This window comes from Atractosteus spatula, chromosome 4 (genome assembly GCF_055471065.1).
Source record: "Atractosteus spatula isolate fAtrSpa1 chromosome 4, fAtrSpa1.hap1, whole genome shotgun sequence".
NCBI lineage: Eukaryota > Metazoa > Chordata > Actinopteri > Semionotiformes > Lepisosteidae > Atractosteus > Atractosteus spatula.
This window is the reverse complement of record NC_142709.1, coordinates 608160-629848: the sequence shown is the minus strand read 5'-3', so window position 1 is coordinate 629848 and position 21689 is coordinate 608160. Positions and strand designations below refer to the sequence as shown.

The following is a 21689-nucleotide window of genomic DNA, read 5'->3' as shown; positions in this document are numbered from 1 at the left end:
AAGTACTGGGCAACAGTGCTTAAAACACTTCTTCGTCAATAACAATCATGGAGAAATAAAGTTTTTCTCTTAATATAAATGTACAATGAACATAATGGTTTTAACTTTTTATCGACGTCACAATCCACCAGTTATTCTTGCATTGTAGAACTACAGGTATTGGACAAAAAAAGTTGACACCTGAGTAAATGAAGGACACCAAGATTATTGAGGGCTGCCTACCACCCACACAGAGGTGGCTCATGGGCTAATTGAGCAAATGACATTCCAATCTGCTTAGGGTTATGTCTAAAAATGCAGGACAGACCTGATTGACTACAGTTACAGCCAGCATGGCTGTATGAGACCTCAATGACTTTGAAGGAGGGGCGATTGTTGGGCTGCATTTACCAGGAGCTTCAGTGGCAAGGACAGCTCAACTTGCCAATGTTTAATAAGTCAACATGTCTAAGATCATGTCAAAATGGAAATTGGAGGGAATTACATTATCAGCAGGGAGCAACAGTGGGCCAAAAACCTATTCCAGGACTGTGGTATCTGTGGATTAATTCAAAGTCCGTGTCAAAACAAGCGAGAAACTGCAGATCACTTGACTGCAAATTTCAACCTTGGGTACAAGCAGCTAGTTTCATCAAGGAACAGTCAGCTGAGAACTGTTTAGTGTTATAGGCAGCATTTTACTGGCATGACTTGGGTGCCTTTGCTACTTAATGGTACTGAGAAATCATCTTTACCTCATATTTCATCATTTCTTTCTTGCTGGTAGGGATGCCCCAATCCACAGAGCATGCTGGTAGACTCTACACCGTGGTGCACACAGGTTGTGCTGACACCATGTAGTGACCCAACAGTTCATTAAGTGACCTTACATCGGTATTTCCATTTTTTGTCCATTACCTACATGTTTTAAAAGTTGTGTAATAAAATACTATGATCTATGGTTCAATATTTCAAGGAACCGATTGGTAGAATTATATTTTAATACTAATTCCCACTCAACAGAGGTATTCCAACAGGTACCACAAATCACCTCTTACCTAAGACAGGAGCAGCTAGAATTATTTTCCAAACAGTTGAAAACTACATAATTATGCCCAAAGCTAGACAAATTTATAATGGATGTCATATACAGTATAACAACAGTTTAATGCGTATTATTCAAATATAATTCAAATGAGTAATGACCTAGATTTCAATATTAAAATATTTTTAAAAAATCACCGAAGCTGTATTAGATAATAAAGAAAAGCCATTAGAAAAACAAAACATTTTAGTCACGTACAAAAACTAAAAAAATAAAGTGATATGATTAAATACAGCTTGATTAGTACCTTAATAATTAGTAAAAAGCTGTAAGAAGAAGCTGCATAACACACATAGTAAGTCAGATATCACAGATGCAAAGGATTCAAAGTACTGAATAAAATGTCAAAAGCTTACAGAAGTGTTTATTTTTCAAATCTCTGAGCGGTTTCATGCCTCTCAGCCTAATACCTTTAGGCCTTAAAGTGCATAAAGAACAGGTTTCTGACAGAAGCAGTTAAAAGTCAGTGTGATTAATGCATTAAGTTTAACCTTAAGACTTTTCAAGGTGAATAAGGCAATAACGCTCAGAAAAGCATTTAAGCTACTTGACAAAATGTGCAAAATAACATGGACCTCTATTCGGTACACAAAGCCCACTCGCCCCACAGTGGAAGTGTTCACTGCAAATGCCATCTGGCTTTTTGGCTCTTCTTATTAATTACCCTGTATTTGGCAGTAATCTCCATTAACCTGCCACACAAGTATGAAGAAAAATCTAAATTGGAAAGCATTAGCTAGCCATCCAATTGCAATGAGATGATGCTTGGTAGAAGTCTTATTAGTTACAGACAAAGCATAATGCACCACTGTTTCATCTTCGAAAAGTGCACAGAAGCTCCTCCTGTTGCAGCACAATCAGGCATATTCAGACAAAAGTAAACAAAAATAACTGAATTACAGAACAGGTTTAATTGATTGTCAAGGGCGCAGTGGCTAGCCCTGCTGCCTCGCAGTGCGGGGGCCCAGGAATTCCAGTTCAATTCTGAGTGAAGTCTGCATGTTCTCTCTGTGTTCGTGTGGGTTTTCTTCAGGTGCTCTGGTTTCCTCTCACAGTCCTTAAACATAACAGCAGGAAAACTGGCCCTGGTGTGACTGTGTGCGTGTTTGTGTCTGTGTGCCCTGTGATGGACTGGAGCCCAGTCACAGGCATACCCTGTCTTGAGCCAGTTGATTTCCAGGTTAGGAGTGGTTAGACAATGGATGGATATAACTAAATGTCACCACAAAAGCACCCCACTAACATAAGTGTGTGACCTATCAGTTTGAGTCACACAAACTAACGTTTCTAACATCAATGAAACCCTCCATTATTTAATGTCATGTCCATTATTTTAACAAGAAAATAAAAAAATGAACTCAATTAAAAATCACAATGCACATATAAATTCATTTAAGATATATTTCACTCACCCAACAGCCTTTAACTGCCATTTCATAAAGCATTTCAGTTATATGAGTTGAACCATAATATCTAATATTCTCCCACAGTGACTTTTTGATTTTGTATTCAACAACTTATTAAACACAAGACTAACACCTTTGCAAAACAAAGACTAAACAAAACAAAACTACTGAGGGAAGGTCCTATCAGATCCTATTTACTAACCAAAAAAACAGAAAACAAAGCAGTTAATTGTCAGTTTAAAACAGTTTAGCTTTCATACCCTACTACACAATAATTACCACACAAACACAATATTTTCGTGATCATGGCAGATGATCAGATCTGAGAATCTTCCTCCCAAATAAATTACAAATATAAATACTAGCACAGCTCAGTTATATTTCCTCGTTAAAGGTTGGAAGAAAAAAAATGCCTAAAAAAATGACATTCAAAACTGGTAACAAACTATATAAAAATCTCTTTTACTACACATAGCTTCTTGCGTGTATAATTGTACAAAAAGAAATATTGTTTCTGTCAAGGAGGTAACTGCATTATAAAGAACTAACTACACCTTATATAAAAAAAGATGTTTATCGCACAGCATACATTACCTTCATTTTGTTCTAAATAGTTTCTAAAACAACCTGGAGCATTTGCTCCTGTTATTTGGCTTATTTGGTTACAACAGAACAAAGGCTACATTTACAGCTGAACTTTTTTGAAAGGGGTTTCATTTTAAGTTCCTCAATTAATAATTAGCGTCAGCTGATGAGAAGCCCACATACAACAGGCGGCACGAAAAGGCTGATTCTTCCTCGCCGTCAGCAATGACATCATAGTCCTTCAATGACAGGTCCTGCCAGATTTACTTGATCCAGAATCTTGATCATTTAAGACAAAAAAGCATTTGTCTCAATTCACTTTAGGTTCTTTTATCATACTGTAGTTTTGTTCTGATAAAGCTGCTGTTGTGTCAGTAAAGACGCAAACAGAGCAGTCTAGACTGACATGGGAAAGGGCACTCCACAATCACATCTCATCTCACATTTTAGTTCCCATTTTCTGTTCAGCTTAGTTGGTTTCTACTGATATGAAGCTTTTTTCACTCCTTTTCTTCTTAGGAGCTACAGTTACTTTTATAAAATATATCTTTTTAATGCCAGATCTTTTCACCCTCTGGTTTCACTCCAAATCAAACATTGGCAGTACGATATGTTTTTTCATGTTTTCTATTCATTACAAGCAAGCCTATATCACTAAATCTCTAGTTGCGTAAATTATAACTTCTCATAACAAGGTAAGTCACATAGTCCCAATTTCACAGAATGTCCTCTACAGTATAATTTTTTAAATGGTGACCCTAAAGCAAGTATTATCCTCATGAAAACCTTAAAGGATGTTCACAGGTAAAATGAATAAACAAATTATTACCAATCAATTCCAAAACTACAAAGATAAACAATTCTGACATTAATAATAAAAGCAGAAATTAAACGGCTGGCCTCTTCAAGGTCTATGCTGGTCTCCACTTCCTAAATTCATTTACAAATCTCTGATAGCCTTTAGTAGACAGACAGGGCACATTGCTTATGTTAGTCCACTTATCATATACAGTATTAGGATATTAAATAGCACATCACTGATTTTTTCATAGTGGAAAATTCATTCACAAAACAACAGGTTACAATGCAGCGCTAAAACAGAAAGACCTAAAGCAAGGGGTTTCAAAGCAAAATCTGACACCTAGCTTTAAATTTTTTTTAAAGAGAGGTAGAGCTGTATATCACCAGAGAGATACAGGAGAAAATAAACTGTGACAAAAAAAGAGCCTGAAAAAGCTGATTTTCCACTATGGAAGTTAGAGTGATTAGACAAATTAGGAATATAATTCAAGGCAGGAAACAAGCACTGAACAGCGGAGCCCCCTTGACGGCACCATTCACCCCCTGAAACACTGCTGATGGGGCAGAGTAGGGGTGGCCCCTCTCACCTCTTGAAGTTCCCACTGTCGGCCAGAGGGAGGGGCCGGCTGGAGGCCTGGTAAAGGTTTTTCAGGAAAGTGGGAGCTGAGAATGAAGAGGGGATGCTGGAGGAGGAGGAATCGCTTTCAGAAACACTGCGAGTGCGCCTCGAGATCGCAATGGGGCTGGGTAAGGCCAATGAAAAACACATTTTCACATTTAACAAACACAAAGGACAAAAACAATGTTAAAAAAAAACAAAGCTGTATATTTGCTGTATATCTGTATATCAATTTTTTTTTATGTCAGGGACATTAAGTAAGGGTAGCACTGGTCAAGAAGTCTGCTAAGCTAAACAAGCATCTTAGTGGTGAGTTCCAGCAACTGTAATATAATCTGAAATTCTGTTCTGGGCTTCTAGCATCCCTACAGACTTGGCATTAGAGAGACACAAATCTGTCTGGATCTGTGTGGAATCTGTCTTTAAAGCATTTAACACCCAGACTACAACTATATAGCATATGCAGTAGGGCATTCCCATTAATAAGCCTCCAAAATGAAACATGCAGTTTAATTACAACTTCTTTTTTACCGCTATAATACATTTTTTGGACAGTCATACCTTGTTATTTGCTGGAGTTTTTGAAAAATACAACAGATAAGGAATTGCCGGAAAATGAAGCAATTACTTGCACAAAGATTAATGTAAAATAGTTGGGTCAATTTCAGGGACTTATATACACTTTGAACAGTACAGTGTTCTTTCCTTTGATAGTTGCACAACACAACAACACAGCAATGAAACATAAATACAAAATAAACCAGGCCAATGTTTGTGTTTTAATGTAACCTTACCTTTTTTACCGTTGTTAGAGTTTGGTGAATTTTACACTAATGTACACGTTACTTATTTTATTCTGATTTGCTGTTTGCTTGCAGGCAAGTTATCAATCTTTGAAAAACACTAAATGTGCATGCAGCACAACGAATTGTAGTCCATGCTGTCATCTGCAGCCCATCAGCCCCACTTTAGTTGGGCAGCTTAGGAAGCTGCTGGTGGAACATATCACAACCATGACCCTGCGCTGCAGCAATGATGAATAGCAGGGTTTGAAATAAGTATACCAGCAATGGATAAAGATTCAACAAGTAGCAGGGTGGGACTGTACATAAAAATAGTATGTTGTTTAACTAAATACTAAAACATGTTTAAATATGAGTAAATGCCTTCTAAATATGACTAAATAGATACTAGATAGTATCAATTATTCAGATATTCACATGCTTGATACAATTATATAACAATAACAAGTGTTCTGTCATAACACTTGTCATGAGGTTACATCATAAAAGGTTCTCCTTGCTAAAGCCTAAAGCAAGCTCTCCGTTAAAAAGAAAAGTTTTTACTGTGTTTGCTTTAAATTAGTACCAAACCACAACAACCGGGAGTTATAAGCCACTTTTCTCATAAGCAGTGTTAGCTCAGACGGTAAAAAGCATGAGATTAAATGTGAATTAAAACATCTTCCATTCAAATTTATATCTCATACTTTTCTCACAAAATCAATTTGCTTGCCACTCTTCAGCTATTTTAGGTATTATGCAGTTTCAGTCTTTTAAGATGAGTTTTTTATAGTTTACTTTACTGCAGTATATAACAGACAGAACAATACATGTATTTTTTTCTGTACACTTCATCTGGCATCACCAGTCTTTCACAACAGGCCCTATAGTATTGGGGATGACAATAAGAATCATAACACACCTTCTATCGTCTGCAAGTTCAGAAACAGAAAATTTGACAACAAAATCAAACTACATTCCTTCCTATCCGAGCCTGTTTTGCAAAGGGTAAAAAAGAGTTACGAGAGAAAAACACAAAACCAAACGATGTAGAGAGTATTGCTGCCTCAGGCAGAAAGAGCGAGCTAGTTTTCACTGTACCTGCTCTGCAGCAGCTCAGGCGCCACAGATTGCTGCCTCTGGATGGGTGATCTGCTGCTCTGAGATCGGGAGTCTGGGAAGGAGATCCTCTTCTTGCTGGAGGGTGGGTGGCTGAAGGTGTGAGCTCGTCTCCTGAACTGCGGAGAGTCAGGGTCTTCCTCGGGGAAGGCCTGTCCCAGCGAGGACACTGGGGAGGCTGGTGGGGTTGTAGGGGGAGAGTCCCCGGGGGAGCAGTCCTGCAGAAGGAACCATGCAGCTGACTTTCAGAGGTCTGAGCAGCTCATGGCAGGAAACATGACAAAACTCTTGATCCATGCACACGGAGCCACAGATCTATTGTATGCAAATTTTCTGCTGGACTCACTTCCTGTGACTCGCAGCGACACCACCTCGTGTTTTTGTAGAATCATACTTGGAACCAAGTCTACTGTAGTTCTTTTTTCCACCCACCAGAGTTTTTTGTAAATAAAAAGGGCACATTTTAGGAGTTCAGCAAACCCTGTGTAGTCGGAAAACACCCCTTGACAACTGAATCAGTGCTTCCTTTTAATATCAGCAACATATTTCCTGTAGCCTTCAAAATATTCTGGAAGACAAACTGTTATTTTGGGATACCACTACTTATCAAAAAGAGATTTCAGGAAGGCAGAAATTTTCAAACAGTAACGTGACAAATGACACCAGAGACAAAAGTCATCCCTGTTAGGACAAAAGCCCAAGAAATAAAATGGAAAAAAAACCCCACAAAAATCCATTTGACATCAGTAATTCATAGTAGTTAAACCTTCTGTTCAATTACACATCTGCTTTCAGCCATATCATCACAGAAAAAAACATTTGAGGAATGTTTCCCCATTATCTTAGAGCTAGAGCTTCTGAATATCAACAAAGTTGATGTTCTAAAATGTTCTGAGGAGGAAAAACATATTTTAATAAAAACATCGCACTTTCAATGACACTCCTAAATTAAAGGAAAAAATGTTGCTACAGAAAGTCAACAAAATTACAGTTTAATCAGAAAATCAAAAACAGACACCAAATTATTGATTTTTTTTAAAGTGCAAAACTATATTTAGGACTATCCATAATCTACAGTAAAACAATTCAGAACATAAAGGTAGGTCTTTCAAAAAGTGTAAATGTATATGATTTTTTCTGATTATGTTTTAGCTGATATTTACACGCTTCAGGATTTGATTTGTACATTTTATGAACTCGGCTAACACACACCAGGTCAGAGACTCAGTTAAAGGCTCCCATCGCATTTCATGCACAAATCCCACAATGACTGAAAGTGACAGATACATTTTGAATGAGGTCTCATTAAATACATACCTTATCGGAGGCTAGGCTGCTGGACCGCTCATAACTGTCCATGCTGCCAAGACGACCTCTCATTCTGCTTGCTCCCTGTTTTAACGATACAAGATTAAACCACTCTAAAATCTTGTTCTATATAAATAGAAAATAATAATTTCAAAAATCGTGATTAACCTACAATATTATCACAAAATATTATGTGCATTTATTATCATTACGAGTCATATTTGTATAGTTGCATTTAAATGAATGGCTATGCACCTGTATTTGTTTTAAAAGCCTTAGAAAGCATTTTAAAAATTGGCTGTTCTGTTCCAAAGTTATAATAACGATTCCCTATACACAGCCTTTTTGTTACAGAGAAGCTGTGTTTATGGCATAAATGTGGCTCATCATTACATCATTAATGTGGTAAATCATTACAAGATAAAAAAACCCTGAAACTATGCTTGCACATGATTTATTTCTTGCTAGCAATCTAAAAATGATTATTCTCTTCCTTGCAGAGAACAGTACAAATGAAGGTGTGTGTGATGATCCCATAGCCTACATCACATTTGAATATTCCTGTTTGTAACATCTTATGATACAGCTTTGAATTCCACAACATAGACACTGTTTTGTGTTTTAAAACACAAACAGATGATTGGGCCGGAAAAATGTTCTCTTCTCAAACAAAGGATGTATTCATCTATCACCGTGGTGTAAATAGGTCAAAAATAAACCGCTCCAATGTGCTAGGCGCCACTGGAAAACAAGGAACAGTTTTCTTAAAAGTAATTAACCACAGTGATGCAGGAGAAAGTCAGGAACATTGACGCAAATTAAGTAATGTAAAACATTGGGATTTCCACATATGTAAGAATGTATTTAATTAAATATTCATTTAATTATTCAATAAATTTACTTATTCACATCAAAGGCCTCCTGTTCAATAGCTGTCAGGTGTTTGATGTTGGCACTGTATAATGTTTCTTTGTTTTGGAGTGAAATTAGCCATTTCAAAATGAATCAGTTGTGCCATCAATTAAATACAGCTGTCAGCATCCTGGTATTTTGAGACCGGTCTCAGCATTAAGAGAAAAACCAAAGCAAAAAAGAAACAGCTCTGATCTCAGCTCAGTCTTTACTGATGCACATTCCCCTGTGCTTGATGCGTCTGGCTGTGAAACCAGCTTCACAGGAAAAATAATAGGCTCTCTGGGTTCAGTAAAATCAAACAAGAAACCTCTCACACTGTTCTACTAAGTGAATTAAAAATGGCTCAACAGACAAATTACTATTAATTAACAGTAAATCTAACTACAGATTACTACTAATCCTTAGGATTCAGATTTAGTCTAAACATTTACTACTTAAAACTGTGATAAGCTCCCAGCTGGTTAAAAACCTTTATTCTGGTTAAATCTATGCAAAAATAATGTTTTTCCTGCCATGTACATTTCTGCCAAACCAATGCAAACAAATATTTTTTGTACTTTACATACCTTTTCACATTCTCATTTCACAATTATAGTACCAAAACACTATAACAGAAAAAAATAACAACAGCAAAAAGTACCCAAATAAACAGGTAAAACCAAAGCTAGAGATGAAGGCACTTAAGCAAAACTAATTATCATGAGATGGCTACACATACCCTTGAAAATATATTTTCCAGAGAGTTGGTCAGAGACTTCCGAGCCTTGTTCTTCAAAACGTCGAGTTTAAACCTGCCGCTTGTAGAAACGCTGTCCGACAACCCGCTGTTTGATGAGTTTGGCTTTCAAGTGCAACACAAAAAGGAGAGATAACACAAACATATAACATGTTTTGTTCATATAACAAAAACTTGAGAACAGTTCATAGAAAGTCTAATTAAAAAATAAAAAAAAATACTTTTTCAATTTTGTCAACAATTATTTCCAGAGATTTCCAAATATACTCCCCCACAGCCGTAGGGGGAAGTTAATTTATATAAAGTTAATTTATTGCCACACAATGTAAAAAAGTAGTTCTCCGGGAAAAGAGGATTGAAAATGACTAGATGAACAGCTGGATAATAATTTTGCTTCAAGAGCAGGAGTTTGCAGTTCAGCATCACCATACAACACACTGTACACTGAAATGTCCAGAGTGCTTCCACAAGCACTACAAGAACATAATACAGCAGAATACAGGTCTACAATCCCATGTATTTGACCAAAATCCATTATCAACATGTAACAACAAATTCTTGGGAATATCTACTTGGGTTTCTCCTTTCCACATTAAATCTGAAATGAAAAACCATGAAACCAAAATTTTCAAAACCTTAAAAATGACCACAACTGAGAAAGTTTTTTTAAAAAAACAAAGTTACACACAATACACAATCTATTTAAAAAATAACATCAAATCAATGACCTTCTTTTTATCTCCCAACATGAAATGTGAAAAGAACAGGATGAGAAGAAAACAATATATGATATTTTATTTGTATCTAGTTTTTAAATAGTTTGCCTTAACTTCAGCCACCCAAAGATGTTATATAAAAATTGAAGACCCAACAGCAGAGGCCTTTTTTTATAGGACATTGTACTGTGCCTCAATTCCTACTGAAAGTGCGAGATCTCTATTCTGAAATGTCTGAAAAGGGCACTTCCGCTCCTGAATTACAGTTGTCAGGTAAGGCCAGATGGTTCCCAAATCATTCCTACTATGACTTTTCTGTAAATTTATTGACAAACATAAAAAGCTTTTATCTTGCACAGAAAGGAAAAGGTAGAAAAGATTCAAAATTAGAGAAGAATTAGGGATTATTTTCAGAAGAAAGATGGCATAGAGAAGTTATAGGAGCTTGTTATCTTTAGCTGCTTTGAGACACAAGTACTGAATTCATCCACATCTCTCCTGGGTTTTAAAATTTAAATAAGACAGATGAGCTGGTTTAACTGAGTGGGGCATTGTGCTGCCGCCCGGTGCAACACACGATTGGATATTTTTCGTATTAGCTTTAAGGAAAGAACGTGTAACCATGTAAACCTGTTTTGCATACAGGTACAGGGTAATCCCTTGCTTTTACAAGGGACGTGTGTCTGCTATGATTTATATGCAAATCCCCTCCAATCTTTACAAAGTCTTTACAAGGAACCCTAACAAACAAAACCACGCTTTTAGATCAATCCTATTATGTTAACTGCGCTGTGACAAGCGTAAGTGAATAAAGACCCCTGTCTGATTTCATTTTAATGGTCTTGTCACTTCAGATATAGTGCACTTATCTAACAACAGGGAGCAGCAGTGCTGTGCTGCAACAGGGAGCAGTGGAGTACGGAGCCATACCTGTGGAGTCTCTCCGATGTGAAGATGGGTTTTTTGTTTAGCTTCACACAACTGCCTCAGGTGCAGAATCACCAGCTCGTTTTCCTCTTGATCGCTGCTTGGCTTCATTTTCTACAAGGAAAAGGTCATGAAAATAAGCACTCACCGTCTTGCATCTTTAGGATAACAATTAAGATAACAGAAAAGCCGTTTTATACCTTTTTTATCATTATTGAACAAATAGAAGCACCTAATCTAATGATCAAGTTTTGTTTGGACTGATGTATAATGTGAACAAATAGAAGCACCTAATCTAATGATCAAGTTTTGTTTGGACTGATGTATAATGTTAAGAGAATATAAATCCACATATTTCTTTCCCTGCAAACATTAAATTGAAAAACTTAATTAATGGTGCTTATGTACTGTATTACTAGTATATCAGGTGGGTAGCTGCGTCAGCATGCATAGGCTGCAAATGAACAAGTAATAGGTTTACTCCATGCTGAAAAGAGAAAAAAGAAAACAAAAAGTTTCGGCCATGGAGCCTTCTTCAGGTGTCTTACTAGTATTACTATTAAGATTATTACTAGTGGCTTATGGACACACCAGCTTTCGGGCAAGTTGGCTGTGGTTTTTGAATAGCATAGGGAAAAATAAAAAATGGAAATGGGTCTTCCCAAGACCAAGGAAATCATTCGTTTTTAAATTGGTAGAGTGGAGGTAGACGTTAACTGGGCTGAGCTCTATTCATTTTGGAGCAGAAGAGAAGAAGAAGCCAGATGGTGAGGTTCATCCACTAAAGAGGACTTGGCAGTTGGTTAGTTTGCATTTGGTATTAGTAAATATTGGAAAAAAGAGCTATTATTATTTAGCTAACTGATCAATCTTTTTAAAAAGCTAAATACAGGGATTCAAGAATACAAAAGAAAGGTTTTTACCAGAACATGGTAGTAGTTAGGCTGAAACCAAGTTCTGCCTTTTTCACATGCAGGAATCTAATATATGCCAACAGATACATCTGAGCCACCCAACTCCCTAGCAGGTGTAATACCATAGGCACATATTTTACCTGAACACGTTCGAAAATGTCAGCCTGTTCATTGTCATTCAACAAGGAAAGATGTCTCTGTATGATGAGCTTTGCTCTAGGTGGGTAAAGACCTACATGAGGGTTAAAAAACAAAATAGATTAATCTTTAATCTTTAAGTTTTTCTAAGACTGGAAAAGCTAATGTTTCAAATTGTGTAGGTATGACAATGGCATTTGTATTAAATTATCTGGACATACCATAATAATTATCTACAATGTTAGATATGAATTGTTTAAGATTAAAAATATAAAGTGACAAAGAGAGTACTTAATGCAATCTTATATATTGATGCATTTCACATGTGAATTAGTAGGCACTACACTAAAAGCAAAATGGCACAGTGGGCAAGTGTCAGGTTACCTTCTATCCTTTCACAGAGTTTGTGTAAGTCATGCATTGGGCAGGCTTCACACAACTTGATTTGGGTTTTTGCATTCTGAAGAGCAGCAGCAGTACTAAATGCTTGTTTCAGAGTCAGCATCACCTCATCCACCTGGCAGGAAAACAGAAAACCAAAAAGAATTGGGTGGCTTTTTGATCTTGTTTTTGATTGGGTGACCGGTACAAAACAAGAAATACATACAGTGTATTATAAACACATTTGCTGTTGCCAAAGAAATACAAAGGGGCAGTGGCTTTTCAACAAGTAAAAACAGTGGAAACATGAAGAAAATACTTTAGACAAGCCATGGCATAAATAATACAGTTGTGTGGCACCTATCATTGTTTTTATGTGAATAGCTTTGTATCACAAACCACGTGGGGGCTACAAGAAAAATGCACTCTTTGCCTGAATGGGACAGGATGATAAAGAAAATACTTTTACAGCTGCATAAAATAACTTTTCCTTGATGCAACAAATCCAACACTGTTTAACAAAGCAACACGATGAGAAAGGAAATACAAAACAGGCTTTAGTGTTGTGGGAGAGAGAATTCCACGAGTATACTGTTCTTTACTATGAGACGGCACTCACCAGAGACTCACTTGCACACTGGAAAACATAGCACACATACTGACTTGGACCTGACTCAATAGCTTCACGGCAGATGAAACCAAAGTGATCAGTTTGTTTAATGCCCTGTAGAAAAGAAAATATACAGATACATATTCGTACACATACATTGAACACTGCATCAGTCTTGTTCAATTATTAAAAGATTAAACTTAACTTTTATGGTATACAAATACAGTGCTTATTTATTTAATTTTAAGTGTTTCCTATTCCTTAAAAATGTAGGCAAAAACAGGCAGAGCATTATTGCACTTTTTCCTTATAAAGATAAATCTAGAATATTGTAAGCTTTTTATTTGTACATAATCATTTGAAGATTAGGTAGTTTCGCCCTATAATCAGTACACATAGAAATATTCTTTAAATAGAATCACTGACAATTGTTTTATTGATATACTGACCTGAGAACATGAAGAAATATCTTTAAAATTCTTTTCAAGCACCACTGATTTACTGTCAGGACTAATGAGGTTTACTTCAAAACGTCCCACCTATAAAAAAAAACATAAAATAGTCTATCTGAAAGCAGCTCTCTAAGGAAACCAACAGTACTGAAAACTAGTTCATAATATCTTAAGATGAGTGGAGAGTATCTCACGGCAGAGGGACATAAGGCTTTATTCAATACCCTGTCATTGTGAGCTACATACTATAACTCCACTGCTCCCATTTAATGATTCCATCAAATCTCAAAATAATTTTATTTCAAACTAGACATGATAGCACCGCTGTAATGCACTGTAAAACGTGTTTCCTAGTTTTGGCACTTAGTCAAATCATATTATTTTAATGAGGATCTGCTTTGTAATCAATGCAATCCGTGGAACTTTTATTTCTGAGTTACTTCTGCAGACTTCTCCTCACCTCAATTTATGAAGCATCTAGTAACTCCTCTCTGGTCTCTCTGCCTCTCTGTGGCAAACCTAGACCAGTCACTCTGGCATGTTTGCTGCTCTGTGACAGCCCAAGAGATTACACCCAGGATTATTGTAATCTACAAATGAGCACCCTTGTACCTGGAAGAGCATGGTCCTGTTCTTTTCTGCATCTGAGGGCTGCACATGGCTTGGCGCACTGGCGTGTCTCCGGCGGAGTGGACCCTTCAAGCTGCTATCTGACACCTTTTTTTGCAACCCTGCAGCCAGGCTGTTGCACCGGGTCCTGAACTCCTGCTGATCATCAAACCCTGAGTCCTCCAAGATGCACTCCGGAAAGGCACTGCGGGACCCATGGAGGCTGGCTTGGCTCGCGCTGGCCGAAAGGACACCGTTCCCATTCACGCTGTCCGCCGCCCCGCCGCCCTCCCCGCGATCGGGCGGGCTGCTCAGGAGCGGCGTCAGGGGGTCTCCTTCCCCAACTATAAAAGTTACCGAGTCTGTCGACCCTCTCTGGTCATTCAGCAGCTTGATGCGTTTGCTCTCCAACTCATGCTGCTTGAACTTCTCAACGCAGTCGTCAATCAGGGTGGAAGGGGCCTTTTTGTGAAGGACTGTCACCTTGCCACAGTAGAGAACCTCAAACCTCTGGGAGTTGTAAAAGGCCTCCTCTCCCTCCTGCTTGGTCTTGGCATCCTCTTTGAGGGCTGCCTTCGACACCTGTCGGATACTGCTGATGACATCAGGCACCTGGGGGGATAGACACAGGCGAACTTCAGCAAAAGACACTAACCTGCAGGAATACTCTCATCTTTACCCAATACACTGATAAAGCACTTCAGTGATAAAGGTCACATTAGCCCGGAGAGGTAAAGAGGGAGGACTCAAGCCTGATAATCTATCTTAAGAGCTGCAGTTGTGGACTGTGAAGTACTCAGCAAAGTTGCAAATCACTGTTATCGACAGTAACAATTGTTACATGGGGAGAAAAAATCCAAATAAATATTTTAAAAAATGAGGAACTGCAGAACAGATTGGAAGTCATGAATTAACTACAGCACCGGGCCATTGCATGGTCACTTTTGTCCTTTGAAAAAACAGCACAATACGACAAAGAATATAGTTTTATAAATGTTCAAGCGAGGAGCTGTCAGCATGCTTTCTTAAATACTCAAATACTTATACATCATCTAATTTATTAAATAATTTTAATATGAAAGAGCAAGTTAAGTGCACATAGAACTTAAAACAGAGCAATACCTTCTCTTTTTGAATCCTTTTGAAGAGAAAAGACATTTTTTCTATTAATACAATCACAGCAAAACACCTTTACTTGGTACTGACCAAGTCTAACAGCTATCAAATAAAGCACTGTGTCGTACTTTTGAACAAAAACACTCAAGACGCCATTTACTTTAGATCATTTCCTCCTTATTTGCTATTTGAGGCTTAAGGGCAGTTCTTAAATCTCCTAGTTTCTTCAAACGATGTCACTTAGCTGTTCAGCAAAATGAAACCGTTACTCCAGGAAATGTGTTTTCTGGGTGGAACTACACTAAAAACAAATTCCAAGGGACAGAATTAAAAAGATAATGTCTGAAAAATACATAACCCCAACTAGATCATACTTAATCTAGGATATTTATTTTTTATTTCATGTTAATAAAACAGAATTCTCTGAATTCTTGAATTCTCTGAATTCTTAATTTACCTGAAACCAGTTCTTGCTAAAATCCATACTTTTAATACAACTTTAAACACTTAATGTAGAAACTGATTCTTTAAAATTTGTTTTTAGTGAGGTGCAACACGTTATAGGATATAAGCCAAGATATGATGTTCTACCAGAACACAAAAAAGAACAGTTTGGGGGTAAAGGAGTTCACATTCAGGTTTTGTGAACCACATGAATAATTATTCCAGATTTAGCACCATAAAACTGTAATTGTTAAAGAAAACACACTGGTTGCCATTAATTTTCAATGTCTTCTCAGTTTATTATACATTTAAATCATTTTAATCTGTAATTCTACAGGCATTATTATACACAGAACAACAACACAAAGTCAGCAATTCAGACAATTACTCAGCAATTAAGATCACTGTCAGTATAAAATATACAGATCCCTGTAATTCTCTTCTTTGCAGAGAACTACACAAGGTTGAATTAGTCCGAATTCTTGTGCTGTGCAGAGGGATTAGCAGGACTGAAGATGTGGTTCATGTGAGCCCGTGGTTCTCACAAAAGTCACCAGACAGCAGTAAATGTAAATTAATTAAAGCTCATTATTAATCACTTAACTATGAAATGAAAATCAAATATGTGTAACAAATGCAGCTGAACTGTTAAGAATAAGCAAGTAAAGGAGCCAGATCTGCACCATTTGCAGATTAGAACACTTCCTTTTGATATTTCTCCTTAGGGTGAATTTATGCGTTTTATTCCTCCTCCCCATTTTTCATCTGATTCACAAAAGCTTCTCGTTGTGTTTTAGTCAAGCATATTTCTCTGTAGGTCCTCCACACAAATGTTATTGTGAAATGTTTTCTTTGCTATCATCAAACTCAGATACGTCATTACACAGCACCTGGTTAACACAGAGTGTATTCTTTGGCAACAGCTTTTATTCTCTGCCAGTTAAACATTTGAAAAGTAAACTTTGCAAAGCCTAACAACAATAAAAGCAATTTAAAATAACCCGATGTACCTTGACAGAAAGCTTTGTAAAAATAACCCTAGTGACAAAACTGGACTGCCAGCCAAAACCAGCCTGAGATGAAAAAGCAAGCTGGCACATGTAGCTAAAAAGAGAAGTGCTGGCCAAAAGCAAAGTCACAGGCTGGTGTGATTTTATCACACAGCTTGAATTCAGCTTCACTGTTCTGGAAATATATGAGTACCCTGCAAGACTGTGTAAGGTCTAATTGATAAATGCTTTCTATTTCAACTACAAAGCTCTGGAGTTACAAGGCCACTCCCTCAGAGCAAACAGCCATACTGAAGGTGGTATGGACCTTGATCACAGATTCTGTATAACATTTCTACCCTTGCAGACACAAAACCTGCTTAACTGAGGAACAGCTAAAGGTTAATTCCACACTGAAAAGTAGAGAAAAGAAAGATTTTGGCTGAGCCCTCTACAAGTGCAGAAGACTCAACATCCAAAACGTTACATTTCTCCTTATTATTTTTCAGTGTGGAATTATCCTTTAGTCTTCAATCAACGTTTTACTACAGCTGTGGTTAGTTTGGTGATGCAATGGATTTAGTGTAGGAACTTACAGTACCATCAGGGAACTGTTCAGTTGAAAAAGGCCAGATTCTTTACTTGAGTTTAATTATGGATATCACTCTGTAGTGACTGAGGAGGGAACTGCATGAGGTCATATTTGTATCCAAAGAAAGTACTGTGAGACAATGTGGTAATCATAGTTGCTGTTAAGGACAGCCTGGTTATGCACTACTTCGAAGGACGTCACTCATCATTTACCAGGGAACTAAAACAGCGGGAATGGTAGTTTTACTGGCTATTTTTTTTTGCTTAGGGTGCTAACCCTGAGCTGAGTGAATGCATAAAGCCAGCAACCACAACTGGACGCCCAATGAAGCTCAGCAGGTGTGAGCCTGGTCAGTACTGGATGGGAGACCATCTGGGAAAAACTAAGGTTGTTGCTGGAAGAGGTGTTAGTGGGGCCAGTAGGGGGCGCTCAGCCTGCAGTCTATGTGGGTCCTAATACCCCAGTATAGGGATACTTGGATGAGACATAGAACCAAGCTCCTGACTCTCTGTGGTCACTAAAAATTCCAGGGTGTCTCTCGAAAAGAGTAGGGGTGTTACCCTGGTGTCCCGGCCAGATTTCCCCATTAGCCTTTAACAGTCATGGCTTTCTAATAATAATCTATGAATTGGATTCATTACTCTGTTCTCGTCTCCATTGAGAGCTGGTGTGTGGTGAGTGAACTGGCGCACTAAGGCTGCTGTCGCATCATCCAGGTGGGTCTACACACTGGTGATGGAGGGGAGTTCCCATTACCTGTAAAGCGCTTTGAGTGGATTGTCCAGAAAACACAATATCAGTGAAAGCAATTATTATTATAAAGAAGTAGACAGGATAGCAATTACATGTTTTTAAAGAAAGTTAAAAAGGTAATTATTAGGTAAATTATTCTTCTCTCTACTACTAAACACTTTGCCAGATCAAGTACATACATAATAGCAGAAAACAGGACAGGAATGTCATGTCTGACTTGAATTCATTTTAGATTTCTATATGATAGAAAAACTGTTTCTACTTTTGCATCTTCCTTATCTAACCAATTCTTCCATCCAGAACCCAGCAGCTTTAGAAAGTGACAACATGGTTTTAATTCAGCTTTTAAATTATGGAGATTCTATCAGGAAAGAAAGTACAGTGCTAATTTAACATCTCAATTCGACTGTTGCTATTGATAAGCAGAACAGCTGGATATCAGCAGCCTCCTCCCTCAACCAACAACAGACGGTTAAACAAACAACTCTCTCAGTTCTCTGGACAAGGTCAAATATAAAAAGCTCACAGCTATCAGCTACACTGCCACCTCTTGCACCAAGGAACAAAGGCATCATAAATAATAAAGACTGTCTTATATTTCAATACAGTCGCTATTTATTATTTTTATTTTATGTTAGGAAAGCTTTATTCTTCTATAGGAAGTATGTTTGGAAAGAAGCTGGAAATAATCTGTTGTGATAATGTCAAGAGTAACAAGGTGAACACCTTGTGTACAGAAAAAAAACATTTACATAATTTACTCAATAATAAAGACAGGAAGAGAGTGATTTTTGTTTTAATAATTTTGCAGTAAATAAAAGAATTTCACATTTTCATTATTCTTTTGGTTGGATCGATGTGTGAAGTGCTAGAATTCTATTACACAATGATCAAACTCATATTCCCCCTTGAGTAATTCAACATAGCTCATGCAGAAGCTAGAATATCGGACTTAAACAGAACCTGTAGGGAATCTCATCTGCACAATAAACTAGACCAGAATATCGTAGGATGTATCCATGATCTACAGCTGCAGAGGTTTCTTAGGGTATTTTAACAATTAAAAATAATTAATACTGTATCAGTAACAGTGGCATTTCTTCTACAACATACACATTATTTGATTTCATGTTGAAGATCAGGGTCCTGCCAGCAAGACATTTCTTTAAAACCAAGAGAAGCTGGAGAGTCCTTGAATTAAAGAGACGGCTCTAATTCAACTCAGAGTACTGAACAGTGTCCACTAAGTATTATTCGTTTGCTTGTTGAGAAAAAGGATCTTTCTGGATGCTGAAATTCAAAATGTTTGCATTTTGCAATTAAAATAAAGGAACCAAATGTTCAAGAGAGGAAGCATGAGAACCATTTTCCAGATGGATCTTGCAATGAGCTGAGTTACTAATGATATAACCTGCACGAGTGCAGATAAAGTGCAGCATAAAAGTCTCAATCTTCCAGCATAAAGGTGATGTTTATTCCCCCACTGAACAGGATTTGCCATTATATCGCCCACAGAATCAAAAACCTTATTATAAAAAGCTGGAATTCCCACTATTAAGCATGAGAAAATGTTATTTGATCTGGTCGCTCGTTTATAACACACATACTGTATATGCCATAACTAACTGGAAATGAGGTCTGCATCGTGTATACAAAAATATCCCAAACAATAGACCACCCACTGAAAAGTGTGAGCCGGACAGAACTGAGGTAAAATGATGCTAAACTACATTAAGAAAAACAGCTGCTCTGAAATGCAAGCATTTGTCTTTAGGATGGGTATGCTTTGAAACTGACCTACTCGAAGCAGGCACCATGTGAACAAAGCAAAGAGCTACTCTTAATGATGCGTGACCATTCTGCTCGTGTTAAACCAGATTAATGACTCCACACTCTCATTCTGATTTTATCAAATTCTGTAAGATGTGCTTGGAGTACTTGTCATGACTCCGCATAAAGGCAGCTCATTATCTTCATTTCTTTTCCAGATGACAGGAAAAGGTCATTTTCCACTGTATGCGATAACACTTTCATTGGCACAGCTGTTAAGGCATGAGGGTGGGTCACCATACTGAGTCAGTCTTTCTCACCTTTTCTCTGGTGCAGGGCACTGCTTTTTTTGTACATTCTCAAGGCTAGATTTTTCACCAGACTCGAGTGAATAATCTTTGTTTGAACATGCATTTGCATTTTCCCAGTTCCTCAACTGAATCGATAGTGTAGAGTACTTCAGGCAAATTGTGTACCAAAATGGATAAGTATATACTGTAGTTATCTAAGAGGTTTTCTATTATACGTTTTTATCACCTATTATTGTCAACACTTAACAGTTAAAAAGTCAAACATTTTCAAACTCCCAAACCCAAGCATCACAATTATAAACAATGAGAAAGCAAAAACAAAACAAGAATTTCCCTACTATTAGATATATTTGCATCAGTTAACCTATGTAACACTTAAAAAAACAGTCTCTCTTCCAGTTCACATATAAGTTTCATACATATTGAAATGCAGATGTTGTATTCAAGTTTAATTTGAAATTGGTGACGTGGCTTCCTGGGTAGATACTTATCTAGCTTTCAGACTCAAGCCCAAATAATTTAATGGCCATCAGTGGTGAAGTGGCCAGCCTCAGGGCTCAACACCAACACGACTGAACAGACAATGCAATTACAGGCCTTACTGGCCTCAGTGCTTGACCCTTAGTAAAAGCATTATGTGACTGAATCTAATTACTGTTAACAAATCTTGCACAGGTAACAAAAATGTACTCACTGCCCTTTATAAAGAATTTGAGAAAAATAAGGCTTTATTGCATGACATAATGCTGAAATAGTGGAATTACTGTACCCCTTTTGCCATTCAGCCCACTGAAGCTCAGCAGGTGGGAGCCTGGTCAGTACCTGCATGGGAGACCTCCTGGGAAAGCTAAGGTTGCTGCTGGAAAAGGTGTTAGTGGGGCCAGCAGGGGGCGCTCACCCTGCGGTCCAGGTGGGTCCTAATCCCCCAGTATAGTGACAGGGACACTATACTGTAAAAAGGCACCATCCTTCGGATGAGACGTTAAACTGAGGTCCTGACTCTGTGGTCATTAGAAATCACAGGGCATTTCTCGAAGAGAGTAGGGGTGTCCTAGCCAAATTTCCTCCTGGCCTTTACCATTCATGGGCTCCTAATAATCCCCATTGAGAGCTGGTGTGTGGGGAGCGTACTGGCGCGCTATATAAGTGCTGTATAAGTAATTATTATTATTCAAGAAAACAATATCATTAGAATGCAGAAAATGTGATGAACAGCCTAAAGGCAAACTATAGAAGTAAGAAGTAGTAATTTTCAAATTTAAAATTTTACCAAAAAATGTCCAAAGCCCCGAAGTGTAATGTCAACTGAAACGCAGGAAAAATATCCTTTAGGTGGTTAAAAGGACTGAAATAAAACATACATTCATCATACATCATAATACAAATAATTCAGATAACTAATGCAGCTGCTGTCTTGTTTCCATGGATGCATCAGGTGTTTCAGTAAGACTAAATCTTAAGCAAAAGTATGCAAATTTTTCAGGAGCATAAATAACTTTTATGTATTTTAGCTCACACAAAAAGAAAAGCGGGAAATGCATTTTCTGTTATTAAATAAATATAAACAATGTCAAAATGTCATTAAATAATACAATGTCAAAATCATCAAAAC

The 21689-nt window shown here is 37.5% G+C and overlaps 1 protein-coding gene across 2 annotated transcripts in view; it reads right to left on the bottom strand.

Annotated features, from left to right (window-relative positions):
• tbc1d4 (TBC1 domain family, member 4) overlaps positions 1-21689 on the bottom strand; it is a 60148-nt gene that overhangs the window by 14332 nt on the left and 24127 nt on the right. Inside the window, exons 2-11 of one of the 2 annotated variants that reach the window (XM_088913081.1) lie at positions 14106-14714; positions 13491-13580; positions 13051-13155; positions 12435-12567; positions 12053-12144; positions 11002-11112; positions 9338-9460; positions 7714-7788; positions 6379-6614; positions 4464-4619 (exon numbers count right to left, since the gene is read on the bottom strand). In XM_088913081.1, coding sequence (XP_088769207.1) covers positions 4464-4619; positions 6379-6614; positions 7714-7788; positions 9338-9460; positions 11002-11112; positions 12053-12144; positions 12435-12567; positions 13051-13155; positions 13491-13580; positions 14106-14714 — 1730 coding nt within the window. The remainder of the gene's footprint in view (positions 1-4463; positions 4620-6378; positions 6615-7713; positions 7789-9337; positions 9461-11001; positions 11113-12052; positions 12145-12434; positions 12568-13050; positions 13156-13490; positions 13581-14105; positions 14715-21689) is intronic. The other variant, XM_088913082.1, reaches the window with a different exon arrangement.